At 40.3% G+C, this 14,537-nt stretch overlaps 1 protein-coding gene across 1 annotated transcript in view; it reads right to left on the bottom strand.

The window, feature by feature from the left end:
* SLC15A4 (solute carrier family 15 member 4) overlaps positions 1 to 14,537 on the bottom strand; it is a 41,693-nt gene that overhangs the window by 26,294 nt on the left and 862 nt on the right. Inside the window, exon 3 of the mRNA XM_027853511.1 lies at positions 14,011 to 14,537. Within this exon, the coding sequence (XP_027709312.1) occupies positions 14,011 to 14,537 (527 nt within the window). The remainder of the gene's footprint in view (positions 1 to 14,010) is intronic.

The following is a 14,537-nucleotide window of genomic DNA, read 5'->3' as shown; positions in this document are numbered from 1 at the left end:
CATCAAGCAGAGCAGAATAGTGCTGGATCCCAAGAAGGCCAGACACACAGAAACAAATTAAAAATACCAATACCCCATATGCTGGAATTACTCAGGCACAGGCAACACTGACCACTAAAGCAGGTAAACTACAAATGTACCTAAAATATACTAACATAACGAACACCTGAATTATGAACCAGGATTATTTGACAACAAAACTGGAAACATAACTTTACCAGCAATAGCCACAGGTGATACACAACTTTTTGCCAACTATATCATTTGCTCCAAGGTATACAGCTTGATGCAGCAAATCAGTGTAGGACAATCCTCAGAAATAATTTAATCTCTAAACCCATATTAAATGAAATAAAAGTGGAAATTGAAGAATTATATCTGAAGAAAAAGCTGAGGAACTTGAAATCATTATAAGCTTTTGCTTAAGGTTAACTCCAAAAGTTCTACCCAATATTGATACAGATGACAAAATCAATGTTGATGTCTCAAATGATTCTGAAGATGACAAGGACAAATCTAGGCTGGAATTTCAAAAAGCCACTTTGAGGTTTCATAGCACAAAAAGCCAGATGGCAGTTGAGAGAGGGCCAAAGATGATTAAAAGAAAAAGCATCTTAACAGCCTCCAGGGTCTCTTCAGGATCAAGAACAGATCTCATAGAAAAGCAGTCATCTAAACTGGACAGTGGAGGTTAGGGAGAAATAAGGAAAAGTAAAAACAGTTTGAGGGGCAGTTAGGTGGCACATTGGATAGAGTACCGGCCTTGGAGTCAGGAGGACCTGAGTTCAAATCCACCCTCAGACACTTGACACTTACTAGCTGTGTGTTCCTGGCAAGTCACGTAACCATGATTGCTTTGCCTCTCAAAAAAAAAAAAATTAAAAACTGTTTGACTAGATAAAATGAAAAGGTCACAACTTTGGCCAAAAAGTCAGCAAAAGCATTCTTACAAGTGGCCCATAATCATGGGAAACTCCAAAGAGAAAAGATTCAGTATAGGTAAGTGGCATATTTACCTGGGGCTAGAATTGACTAGGGTGAGCACAACCAATTCTGAACTGAGCAAGCAAAGATATTTGGTGGCCTTTTAATGACTTTCCCTGCATGCAGGGGCCTGACATTGTCATTCTTGCAGGAACCATTAATGGACAAAAGAATAAGGTCTAGGTTCATCAAAGCAGAATTTGTTTTTTTGTTTTTATGTCATTCACAACTAAGAAGGCTGACCACAAACATTCAAACTCCCCAACTAGGACAAACCAGGAATTAAGGAATTTGAATACCTGCATCCAAAGAAAGTTCATGTTTATAAAATACAAACTCTATAAGAGCAAGGATAATTTTATTTTTGTCTTTGTATCCCCAGGTCTTAGCACAATGCCAGTTACATAGCATGCACTTTAATAAATGCTTTCTCATTGATAGTACCTTGCTCCCACTATAATTTGCAAACTCCTATTTTAGTTATTTTTGGTGAGGCAATTGGGGTTAAGTGACTTGCCCAGGGTCACACAGCTAGTAAGTGTTAAGTGTCTGAGGCTGGATTTGAACTCAGGTCCTCCTGACTCCAAGGCCAGAGCTCTATTCACCTAGCTGCCCCCAAATCCCTATTTTAAAAGGTCATGTTCTATTCCTTTTTTTTTTTGTGGAATCATAAATGTCATCTTTTTAAAGAAAATTTTCAACACAACAAACCTTAGGAATGAGAGACTTATTTTTCATCTCTGCGTTATGTTTTTTCCTCTTTACAACATCTGTGTCTATGAGTACAAATATACACATACACATATATTTATTTATTTATATTTATTTATTTTATTTCCTCTTGGTTAGGTAAACCAAGAGAAAAAAAATAAAGGACTGGTCAAATCTGAGGAAGTTTCATTACTGAAAGTTCCCATTTCCTTTTTAAATGAACTCCAATTTTATTAGGGGTTGTTATCCCTTCCAGGTTTCTCCATGTATGAAGATGTATACAAAAAAGACAAAAATGAACACCTTCATCAACATCTACTCTTTCACACAACCAAGAAGATGGACAATCACTTGCTGGGTATGTTATAAAGAATATTAAACTGGAGGTCACTGAGATCCCTTCCAACTCTCAAATTCTGTTATTCTGTGACACAAAACACAATACTTTGCTAACTTTTCTGAGATCATACCTGGTCTAAGTTTTCTCTCTTCATTAGAAGGGAGAAGAGAAGACCTTTGTCTCTTCTGGACTTTCTTTGAGCATTTTAATTTTGGCCTTGTCTCAAAGAATATCTTTAAGTGTGTCATCTTATCTAGGTCAAATGATATTTCTTTGGGAAACTGTTTAACTGGACTATCCTTAGTATACTAAAACCATTTATCCAAAAAAATTACAAGTCTCTTTTCTAAAGTAGATGAATACATAAAAAGTAATGTTCCTATTTCCAGGACAGAGACATCCCTAGCTGAAGATTCTCCACTGCCCATTCCCAAAGATAGCATTTATCTTTCAGTTAGACTCTCCATTCCTAGGGGGCCTAAGGATCTGTTCTTTATTCATAAAATGGCCACTATGTCTGTTTCCTCATGATCACACAGGGTTCACTCATAGAGAAAAAGGAGGAGTCAAACTAAGACAACGAAATATCGTAACTCTGCTCAGATAATTGGCTCCATGTCATTATCACACTAATCTCAAGAACACCCTCTAGCAACTAATGCTATTCTGCTAATGTTCCCATCTAGACAACCTAAACTCACAACCAATCTATATCCCAAAGGCCTTCAAAGGCTCTCCATTCCTCATTCTCATACAGGCATGATCATATACCCATTAAACGCCAAGCAAGTCCAAGAACTTTAAACAATCCACAAACAAACAACGTAAGGAGTCTTTCCCCCTCTCTGCCAGTCAAGATCCCTGGAGAGATGGCATTTAGATTTCTGGGATTCCTGAAGAAGATAGGAGTAGCGAGATTCCTAGTTACTAACCAGGCACAATTATTTCTAGGCCAGGTATTTGTTCAATACTAAGAGCAAAGAGAAAGAGAAGGACTTCTTGTTATGGAGTTCAGATAATTTCTCTGGCTTTCTGAACTTGACTGGTCATCAAATCTGGGGGGGTTCACAGGGAGTCTGAGGTAGCCAAAATTGGCTTAGTCTCAGTCCTGGTTGATGGCTTCTAAATTTATAGGAAAAAATACTGAATGATAAATATGTAACTTACAGTGCACAGCACTGAGGGCAGCTACAGACAAGGACAAATACACACATATCAATTACCCTGCAATGTGTCTGATAGCTTTGGTTGAAATGATTGGATGCCATGAGCCTAAACAAAGAACCAGCTTGATACACAGCTCTCCTCCAAAAACCATTCTTAAGAGTTTTCAAAAGATGTCTCACCTTCTGCTGATACCAGGGGTTTGGAAAAGAAGTCTGACAGAGACACTTTATGAAGTTACAAGCACCTACAAGAACAGGCAATTTCAGAGTGAAACATACCTTCTGAGTTTCCCCTTTAGCTATGTGAGCTTTGATCAAAGCACTTTGTATTCAGTATTCAGGGTATAAAATGAGGAAATAAATCAATGGCAGTTGATTGGATTATAAATGTGCTTAATCAATATGCCACAAATGGAAAGGGTTTGTAGTTTTTAGATATAGTTTTGTTCCTCTCTCTTGCTTTTATCTAGTTACATATTTCTTCCCCCTCTTTTTTCCTCTTAGATAGTCCCCTTTCCTCTCCTTCCCTTAAGCTAGTCCTATTCATTAATTTGTTTTTTCTTTCATTTTTTGTGTCCCTTTCCAAAAAAGATTTCTTTCACTCTCTTCATTTTCTATCTTTTTCTTTTTACTCTGACCCTCATTCTCTGATTCATGACCCCTATAATCATCTAGTTTTTCTCTTTTCTCTGTATTTTTCATGCAATCAAAGCTTCCAAGGCCCCCATTCTAGGCTCAGCCCTCTAGGTGCTTTCTGCCTCTGCATAGTAGGGCTTACCCCATGGATTCTCCTTTTCCACCACGCCACACTCTCAGAATAATGTCTACTATGGCAGGTGTCACAGAGGCTGCTGCCCCACTGTAAAGCACCTCCCTGTCTGTCCCCCCCCCCCCCCTCCTACTGATCTATATCCTCTTTTGTTGACTTTTTTTTTTTTACATTTGCCTGGAAATCTCCCTGCATCGACACTCTCCCACACGTCCAGGTGCCAGTTTGCCTCCCAGAGTTCCAACTCCCACCCTCCCAGGACAAGTAAATTTTTCAGGCACATATCCAGTGTAAAGTCATCATCTCTTCACCCAGTAGCATTCCTCCCACCTCCACAGTAAGGCCTTTTTCCTTTCCTCCCCTTTTCAATCTTTCCCCCTCCTTTTCATTTACTCTCCATGTCTTTTCTCAGACCACTCATGTTACCTTCTCCTCATTATTAGCTCTTGATTTAACCCCAGTGCATCTCTTATTCCTCTCTAGGCCTCTGTTCCCTACCACCACTCCCTTCATGTACCCTCCCATGACGTAATATAGTCCCACGAAAACATTCATCTGTAGGCAAGCTGTTGCCAGGTTCTGTCCATAATGTCCCCCCCTGCCTCTTCACTGTTACCTCTACCAGATTTCCATTTTCACCCCTGTCTCCTCGTGTACATTTAGAAAAAAGTCTCTTACTAGTCTTTTTCTTATCACTCCACTGCCACTGCCATCTTTATTCATTCTTCTTGCATTTCTCTTGTTTGGAGTATTCAAGAAGCAAATAATGGGGGCAGCTAGGTGGTGCAGTGGATAGAGCACCAGCCCTGGATTCAGGAGGATATGAGTTCAAATATGGCCTCAGGCACATAGCACTTACTAGCTGTGTGACCCTGGGCAAGTCACTTAACCCCACTGTCTAACAAAAAAAAAAGGCAAGAAGAAAATAATCTTTTCAGTTCTGGTTTTCTTTCTAAAATGTTTTGAATTCTTCATTAGTGAGTGTCCACCTTTTTGTCCTGTATGCTTAAGCTCCGATTTACAGCATAGGACTGTGGGCTGTATTCTGAGCTTCAGTTCTCTTCAGAAAATATTATTCCATTTCCTCATTTTTCTAATGGGAGCTGAATAGTCTTGAGTTATTTGAATGTCCTTTCCTCGGTATTTGGAGGTCTAGCTCCTAATGGCTTACAGAACTTAGTGTTTCTGGACTGAACTGTTAAATTTAACCAGTACTACATGTGTCTTAGAGTTTAAAGACTTGGGTTTGGTCTTTTTGTTATTTTGTTTTCTGGAGTTGATCTGTGAATTGGTTCCATTGGAATTTCATTTTCTATTTTCAGAAGTAAAGGGCAGTTCTCTTATATTATTTCCTTCACCATGGTATTAAAGTTTTTCATCCTGTTGTGTTCTTTGGGTAGACCTATGATTCTCAGGTTGTCTCTGTGCATCCTGTCTTCAAGTTCAGTAGGTTTTACTTGCATAGTGGGCATGTTTTCTTATAATGTTCTTGGTTTTTGCTTTTCTTCTTTTGGCAGGTGACCGGGCAATGTCTTAGATATATAATTTGAACATCTTAGAATACTTATAGAAAAACTGACGAATACTACTAAAGAACATATACTGTCAAGGGCTTTTATCAACAATATGGATTCTCCAGGTCAAGAATAATTTTTTTTTCTTTATTGGAGGTAATCAGTGTTAAGTGACTTGCCCAGGGTCACACAGCTAGTAAATGTCTGAGTATTTGAACTCAGGTCCTCCTGACTCCACGCCCAGTGCTCTATTCACTGCGCCACCTAGCTGCCCTGAATAATCTTTTTTCTCATAGACTTAACCTAGGGGCTTTAATCTCAGGAGTTTTATGCTTCTACATGGCTATGTATGTAAAAAAGACTTACTGACATCTTCAAGTCAGAGCTCAAGGGGAAAAACGTACTTAGCACAATTAATACCTTTGAAATACCAATCTTAAGAGAACCTTTGAAGAGTAAAATGGGTGATAGTGGATTTAGATAGTACTAAAACAAAAACTCATCCCGTACTAAGAAAATATAGGGCCACCACTCCAAATCAACTACATATTAACACTATTCATCAAATAAAAAAGGACTGATATTCTCAGACTTTATAGTAAAACCAAATTCAAAATTTAAAGAAATAATTTCTGAACAGACAGCACTTGACAGAGCAATAGTTAAGCCTGATCAGAGACCAATGAACCTTTTAAATTTAACAGACAGTAGTTTAGAATCTATCAAACAGCTAAAATCCAAGAACAGAACCAAAAGGCTATTTATTCTATACAAACCAAACCAAAAATATGTCGACAAGGAACAAATGGCTGAGTCAAGTAGATTTGTTTACAGAAATTTGAAGGGTTCAAGATAGCAATACAAGATTAAGTCACTGTTACCAGGAACTGCAGAAAATTCATTCTGAAAAGGCCTGAGCTTATGGACCAATGAAGATTTTGCAAGTAAATGGCAACATATCACTGCAGGCTGCAAAAATTTAGCAACTAGTGAATATTTACCCACAATCACCCAGACAAAATACTGATCCACAAAAACTTCAAAAAATTTTTTAAATGTTTATTGGTGTCTTTTGTTTTTATATTGCTTTAATTCTCCAATATATCCCTCCACCTTCTCCCACCCAGAACCATCCCTTACAACAAACAAAAAAAAAGGCAGTTCATCAAAAGCAACCAATGCACTAATCAAATCTGATTGTATATGCAGTATTTCATATCCACAATCCTCCACCTCTACAAAGGGAGGGAGGTATATTCTTATGTTTTCATTAGTACTGACTTTTTCATTGTTTTTAGGATCACAGATCTAGGGCTGGAAGAGACCTTAAAGGACATCTAGCCCAACCCCTTCAATTTTATAGAGTCCAATTCCAACAGAGTTTATTTGTTCAGGAAACTGAAGATCAGTGCCTTGCCCAAGTTCACACTGGATTACCCTGACATACCAGCTCTATTTATCTAAAAACTTTCGAGTTTCATGGCTAAAGTGGATATATGCATAAAATGTTACTTTTTCTTTTTCCAAGGAAGAGAAATCTCTAGTTCTGCTTACTTCATTTTGCATCAATTCATTTAAATCTTCTTATGTTTCCTTGTATTTTTCACACCTGTCTTTTTTTATGGCATAGTAATACTGCATCATCACATTATGAAGAATAATGTTTTAATAGATTAATAAATATCCATAACCTCAAAACTACATGGAATTGAAAAACCAGCTGAAGAAATCATTATCACATGAAAATGTCTAGATAGATATCATGCCTCTATGACCTATATTATGTGTTATGAACAAGATCCTCAGTGTACCCAAGCATAGACTCTATGCTCTAAGACTGTAAGTTGCAAAACAATCGCTGATCTTCAATTGAAGAAGGTGTTTCCTCATGGGGAATCCCCCCACACCAAAGAAATCACAGGTCCAGACCCAACCCCCTACAAAAATTACCCTACTAATTACAGCATCTCACACTGCCATAATGCTTTGTAGTTGACAAAGTAATTTCTTCACCACAGTTCCATGTGGTAGGTAATAACATTTATATAGTACTTTAGAATTCATAAAATGCTTTCCTCAACAATCCTATTAGATAGGCAGCATACATGTTATACAAACTTTACAGATAAGGAAACTTCTAAGACCTAGGAAAAGAACATATTGGCTAGTGAAGGGGCAAAATCAGGTCTCAAAACCCAGCTACTATCTCCAGTGGCTCTTCCTTTTCTTCAGTTTTTTGCAACAGATGCCTAAAATAGACATCATCATATTCCTCATCTAAAAACTTGTCACTTCTAATTTCTCTATTTCTCTTAATAGCACATTATTCTCCAAATCATTCAGAGCAGAAACTTTGAAATCACCTGATTCTTAATTCTGTCTCCATAATCAGCTGCTAAGTCTAACTGTTGTTATCTCTTCAATCTTTCTTGAATCCATTCTCTCCTTTCTAGTACCTTTCCATTCCCTAGATCACATCTCCATTTAAGATCACAGGATTGAGAGCTGCAAAGGGCCCTAGAAATCATCTAGTCAAACTCTCTCATTTTACATATCAAGAAGTAGAACCTCTGAGAGAATGTGACTTGCCCAAAAAAGGCACAAAAGTGGCCAGATCTTCCTTAAGGCCAAATCTCCCTATTTATATAATGCCTATTCCCAAATATATTCCTCACCCTCCACCACACCCACTGCAAGGAATTTCTTGTAACAAAGATTTTAAAAGATAGGGGAAAAAAAAAAGCAGTTCAAAAAACCAACCAACTCATCAACCATGCCTGATGGTAAAGATAAAAACTTCAATACACAGTCCCCCATCTTTTCCAATCTTATAAACTTTTTTTTTTACGTTGCCACAAGAGAAAACATATAATTGAATGACCAAACAAAGAACAAAATTAACTAAGGGATCACCCACTTTATAAGCATCATACTCAAGAATAGCTTACATCTCACAGAGAAAGGGGCAGTAGTCACACAGGAATAAACCCAGGAGCAAATTTTTAGATTTTAAGCTCCTGGAGGGTAGATACTTTCTTTTTATTAACTGTATTCCCAGCACTTAGCACAGTGCCTAGAACGTGGTAGTCACTTAATACATGTTTATTGGATCGGACTAGTTAAGTTATGAAGGGCTGGATGACCAAAGACAAGCAACTGCCATTCTATCTTCTACACTATTATCCTTGGTTATTTCCTCTACTGTTTCAAAGATCACAAGGACCAGCGAATTTTTATCTCCAGTCCTAATCTCTCCCCTCAGTTGAGATATTTGATCTCTAACTACTACTACAACTCCCATCCTGATAGGATCTCCAAAATCAATATACTCCAAATGAACTCCATCTTTCCCCCTCTTCCTAACTTCCTTATTTGTGCTGATAGTACCAATAATCTACCAATCACTCAGGTTGAAAACCTGTTGTCTTTAACTCTCTCTACCTAATTATCTCAACTACATCTCCCAGAATCATTAATGCTACAGTTTGAATTCTTCCGGTCACTTATCATATACTAACTCATACTAAATTTATTTGTGTGCATGTCTTTATCACCCCACCCCCACCCCACTACAAGATTTTAGTTCTGAGATGACAGCTCTGCCTTGCTTTGTATTTGTTTACTCAGCATTTAGTGAAGATCCCTTAACATAGTAGATGCTTAAAATTGTTTGCTGAAATGAACTTATTTAGAATAGGAGTCAAAAAGATGTTAGAGTGAGCTGAGAGGTGGGAATGAAATGAGGGACCAATGAGAACTTGTTGCCAAGTTCTCCTAGGGAGCCCTGGGAGAGCTCTGGGTGCCTTTAATGCTCAGGACCATAAAGCTGTTCCACTTCTTTCCACTTAGCATATTGAGCTGGCCTTGCAATCACACCTAGATTCAAATTCAGCCACAATTCCCTATTTGCTATGGCACTGATTATAGGCAACTCACCTATTCTCTCAGAACCTATTTCTTCAACTGTAATATGTGTGTATGTGTGTGTGTCACTTTAAAGTTTTCAAAGCACTTTACAAATATTATCTTATTATATCCTCACAACAATCCTGGGAGGTAGGTACTATTATGATCCCATTTTACAGATGAGGCAGGCAGAGCTGAAGTGACTTGTTCAGCTAAGGTCACATAGCTAATGATATCTGAGGCTAGACTGAACTTAGGTCTTCCTGACTCTGGACTCAGTGCTCTATCCTCTGTGCCACCTAGCTGTATCTAATGTGTACCTAGTTAATAACATGTTGTCTCTCCCATCAGAATGTGAATTCCTCGAGGGCAGGGGTGTTGTCTTTGTATCCATGGCACTCAGCATAGTGCATGACACATACCAAGTATTTTTAAAATGCTTGTGTTTTCATTAATTGATAACCTTCATCAGACAGATACTCCCTACTCTATTCTCAAGCCTTCTCTGGCTCCCTGTCACTTTCTAAATGAAATGGAAATTCCTGGTCCAGACAGACAAGGACCTATACTAGCTGATTCCAGTCTTGCGAGCCTCCCCATTAGACTGTGAGCTCTCGTACAGCAGAGCCTGCTTTGGCCATTCTCTGTGTCTGCAGTCTAGCCAGCCTCAGTTCCTTCCCCCACCTCTTGACACACCGCGTGCTTTCTCACCTCTCTGCCTCTGACTCTGGTGTCTCCCAAGTCAAAGTTAGTTTTTTTTCCCTTACCACTACCATCTCCTCATGGCGAAATCTCTTACCTTCCTTCAAAACTCAACTCTGGTACAACTTTCTCCAAGAAGCCTTCCTTGATTCCCACAACAATACATGACCTCTACCTCCATAAATTTCTCAGAGTACTTTATCTGTATCTTCCCTTTACATTCTGCTCTGTATGAGTTATTTATGTGTCTTAGTCAGTCAGTCAGTATTTATTAAGTGCCTACTGTGTGCCAGGCACTGTGCTAAGTACTAGGGCTACAAAGAAAGGCAAAAAAACAATCCCCGCTCTCAAGGAGCTCACAGTCTAATGGAGGAGACTACCTGAAAACAACTATACACAAACAAGATTTACATAGGATAAATTGGAGATAATTAACAGAGAGAAGATAGTAGCATTAAGGGGCAATCAGAAAAGGCTGCTTGTAGATGGGGATTTTGTCTGGGATTTGAAGTCCTAGGGAAGTTAGGAGTTACAGATGAGGAGGCAGATTATTCCAGGTACAAGGAATAGCCAGTGAAAAGTGAAAATGTCCAGAACAGGGAGATAGAGTATCTCGTGCAAGGAACAGCAAGGAGGCCAGTGTCACTGGATTACACAGTGCATGGAGAAGAGGGAGGAGGACAGGTTGAGAAGGGCTTTTAATGACAGAGAATTTTATATTTGATCTTGGAGGTGAGGGGGAGCCACTGACATTTAATCAATGAGTGGGAGAGAGAAGGGAGAGAGGTGACATGCTCAGACCTGAGCTTTGGGAATCCACTGGGTATTAAAATAGTATGAGGTAATGAGAGCCTGCATCAGGATGGTTTCAGTGTCAGAGAAATAAAGAGAACACATACATAAGAGATATTATGAAAGCAAAATCAAAGGATTTGGCAACAGATTGTATTTTTCCACCTCTACCCTACCCCATTATAGACTGTAAGTCCCTTTGAGGGAAAAGGTTGTAAGTAAAGCACTTTGTAAATCCTGAAGATAAATACATATGTGCGTATGTTTGTATGTAACATTTAATCATTATTACTTATCTCTGAACCAACTAATACTCATTCCAGAAATCAGTGCATAGTAGATGCTCAATAAATGTTTGCTAAATGAATGAAAGTAATCTCTGATCTAGTCAAGTGAAGAAAACATTTAGAAAATGTTTTAAATTGCACATATTTGTGCAGACTTTACATGAGTTTAAATATTTCTAGAGTCTTTTACTTAGTTCCGGTATAAAAGTATGCAAACAATCACGAAGACTCGCCCATTCTAGCAAGAGGTCATGAAAGTCCATTTTTAAAAATTGTTTCCCTTCAACTAAAACCATATTGGAGAAAATAGAGGCCACACCCCAATAAAGAGATATCTGACATGAAAAAATATACAGAGGCATATAACCAAGTAAGGGTTATATTTAGGTTTCACACAAGTCAGATTTAGGGGGGGAAAAGTGCAACCTATAACACTTACATCTGTACTCTATTTAAACCAGCAATTAATTTACTACCACAAAAACTTAATTACAAAAGATCAATGCAGAAAGAAACTATTTTTTTTAATAGTAGGGAGGTTGGCACACATTACTAGCATATTGCAACTAGTGCTTTGAAAAGATTTGTTTCACATTAATTAGACCAAAGGCATTTTTTCTTGCAACATGCTGCATCACTGTTCCTACTGAAAAACTTCTACATGTGTCTCAGCCTACTGCAAAATTCTAACAATTCATAAATATGAGAAGACCAAACATTTGTACAAACAACCTACTTAAAAGGGAAAACAGTGTAAAACTGTCAATAGGCTTGATGTCGGGAAAACTTTTCTTAACACTTAGAACTACCTAAAGTGGAATATAGGCTGCTTCCCTGAAGATCTTCAAGCTAAGGCAGGATGACTATTGTGGGGTGGGAGGGAGACCACAGTGTGTGCATATTGTGGCAGAGATCCTTTTTTAAGCATGGAATGTACTGGATGCCCACTGAGGTTTCTTCCAATGCTGAAATTCAACGCTGAAATTTACTAACTTAACAAGATTTAACCCAGATTCTGATACCAAATCCTGAGACGATTCTGCTAAATCAGAAGGCCAATAGTTACTGCTACCCATACTGATATGAGAAAAGGTACTTTGTAGACCTTAAAGGGAGGGGTTACATAAATGTGAGTTACTGTTATTCCTCCTCTCTGAGCCTTAGTTTCCTCATCTGTAAAAGGGGGACCAATAATGCTTTGTAAACCATATTATACTAACGTAAGCTAGGATTATTACAGTAGTATTACTATAGGGACAGCCAGACAAAACTGCAGAATACCCAGACTGATCACAAAGAACTCACTTTACTGGGTTATAATGGGAGAAGGAAGGGTTGGGGAATCACTTCAGGACCTAGGATCAAATCCTAGCTCAACAATGACTACCTCTAGAAAACTCCAGCAAATCACTTCACCTCCCAAGCATGTTTCCTCATCTACAAAACGATGTTAAGACTGAAAACAGACTGTCCCAGCAATTAGCCCACTGGCCTCTGAGTCAGTGAAGATCCTCCCAGGAAGGAGGAGGACTGTTTCTGCCTTTCTCTGTCTCTAGCATTTAGCAGTGCCTGGCAGTAGTAAGTGCTTAATACTTGTTTACCAATTGACTAACGTTCCCTCATTGAGCAAGCCACTTAATAACAGTTAGCATTTTAAGATTTGCAAAGTTCTTTACAAATATTATTTCACTTGATCTTTATAATAACCCTATGAGTTAGGTGCTATTACCCCTATTTTCAGGTGAGGAAACTGAGGTTCACTGAGGTTGAGTGACCTACCAAGAGTCAAAACAGCTAGTTTTTGACACAAAATTTGAATTCGGGGCTTCCTGATTCCAATTCTGACACTCTAGTCACTATGCCACTTACTACCACTGAACCTCTCTAAGCCTTAGTTTCATGATCTGTATAATGGGGATAATAATAATAGCACTTATCTCTGATGGTTGCTATGAAAATCAAGTAAGATATAATATATGTAATGCGCTGTTCAAAGGAGCTCTATGTCCGATGCTAGTTTACTTGGAAGGAAAGGTCCCTTCCAGCTCCAACTCTAGGATTCTATGGGCCTGTTTCCTCCTCTAGAAATGGAAAAGGTTGGACTGAATGACCAATGACATGCCTTTAGACCAGCTCTAAACATAGGCTATAACTAGATGGGCTCTGAGGTCCTTCCAGTTCTAAACTGCTGGTCGTGTGAACTTCTTTGGACCCATTTGCTCATCGAGACAATCACTGAAACCTTTCCAGCTCCAAATCTACAGTGCCATAACTGGGTCCCTAGATGGCCACTAAAGTCCCTTCCAGTTTCAAATTTATGATGCTATTAACTAGATTAGCTGAGATCCCTTCCAGCTCTAAATCTACAACTCAGGTGACTCTGCAGTTCCTTCAAGCTCCCAGTCTAGGATGCCAAGGACCACTCTATGAACCTATCTGCTCCTCTAGAAATGGAAAGCATAGATTGGCTAGGTAACTTTAATGATGCTATGACCAGTTGACCACTGAGGTCCTTTCCAGCTCCCAGTCGACGACCCTATGAACTTCTTGCTCATCTAGATGACCACACAAGAGGTACACTGAAGATCCTTCCTGCTCCGAATCTATGATGTCCTGTGAGGTTCCTTCCAGCTCCCCATGGACGTCTGAGCCCGTTTGCTCCTCTAGAAATGGAAAGGTTGGACTGACCCGACGATTTCTGAGGACCGTTCGGGTTCTACATAATGCTGCTACGACCAGCGGACCACCGAGGTGCCTTCTGGCGCTGGCTCTCGGACCCTGTGCCCAGCTGCAGACCCCCGGCCCCGGCCGGAGGTAGTGGGGCAGTGTCGGGTCCTACCTGGTCCGCTCCAAAGGGGGTGATGTTGGCCTTCACGGTGCCCACGCCCAGCCCGACAATGACCAGCCCGGCGTAGACGGCCCGGGAGCAGTAGCGGCCGCCCCCCGCTCCGCCGCCGGGGTCGCTGCCATTGGGGAAGGGTCCCGAGCTGTTGTCCAGCGGGCTGAGCGGGAGGTCGCCGCAGAGGCCGGCGCGTGTGGCGGGCGCGGCGACGAGCGGGAAGCTGAGCATGCCGAGCAGGTAGAGGGCGAGGCTGAGCAGGATGGCGTGGCACTTGCCCAGCAGGGCATCGGCCAGCCAGCCGCCGAAGGGCGACACCAGGTACGTGATGCCCATGAAGAGCAGCAGCGCCTGGCTGGCCTGCGCGCCCTCCCAGCCGTACGGGCTGCCATTCAGGAAGAGCACCAGGTTGGAGGTGACGCCGTAGAAGGCGGCGCGCTCCAGGAGCTCGGCCACGAGCACGGCCCCGCAGGCCGCGCGCCGCCCCGCGAAAGCCGCCGGGCCCGGGCCCGCGCCCGCGCCCGCGC

This window comes from Vombatus ursinus, unplaced genomic scaffold (genome assembly GCF_900497805.2).
Source record: "Vombatus ursinus unplaced genomic scaffold, bare-nosed wombat genome assembly UNPS02009994.1, whole genome shotgun sequence".
Lineage (NCBI taxonomy): Eukaryota > Metazoa > Chordata > Mammalia > Diprotodontia > Vombatidae > Vombatus > Vombatus ursinus.
Note: the sequence above shows the minus strand (reverse complement) of the source record. Positions and strands in the feature narration are given on the sequence as shown.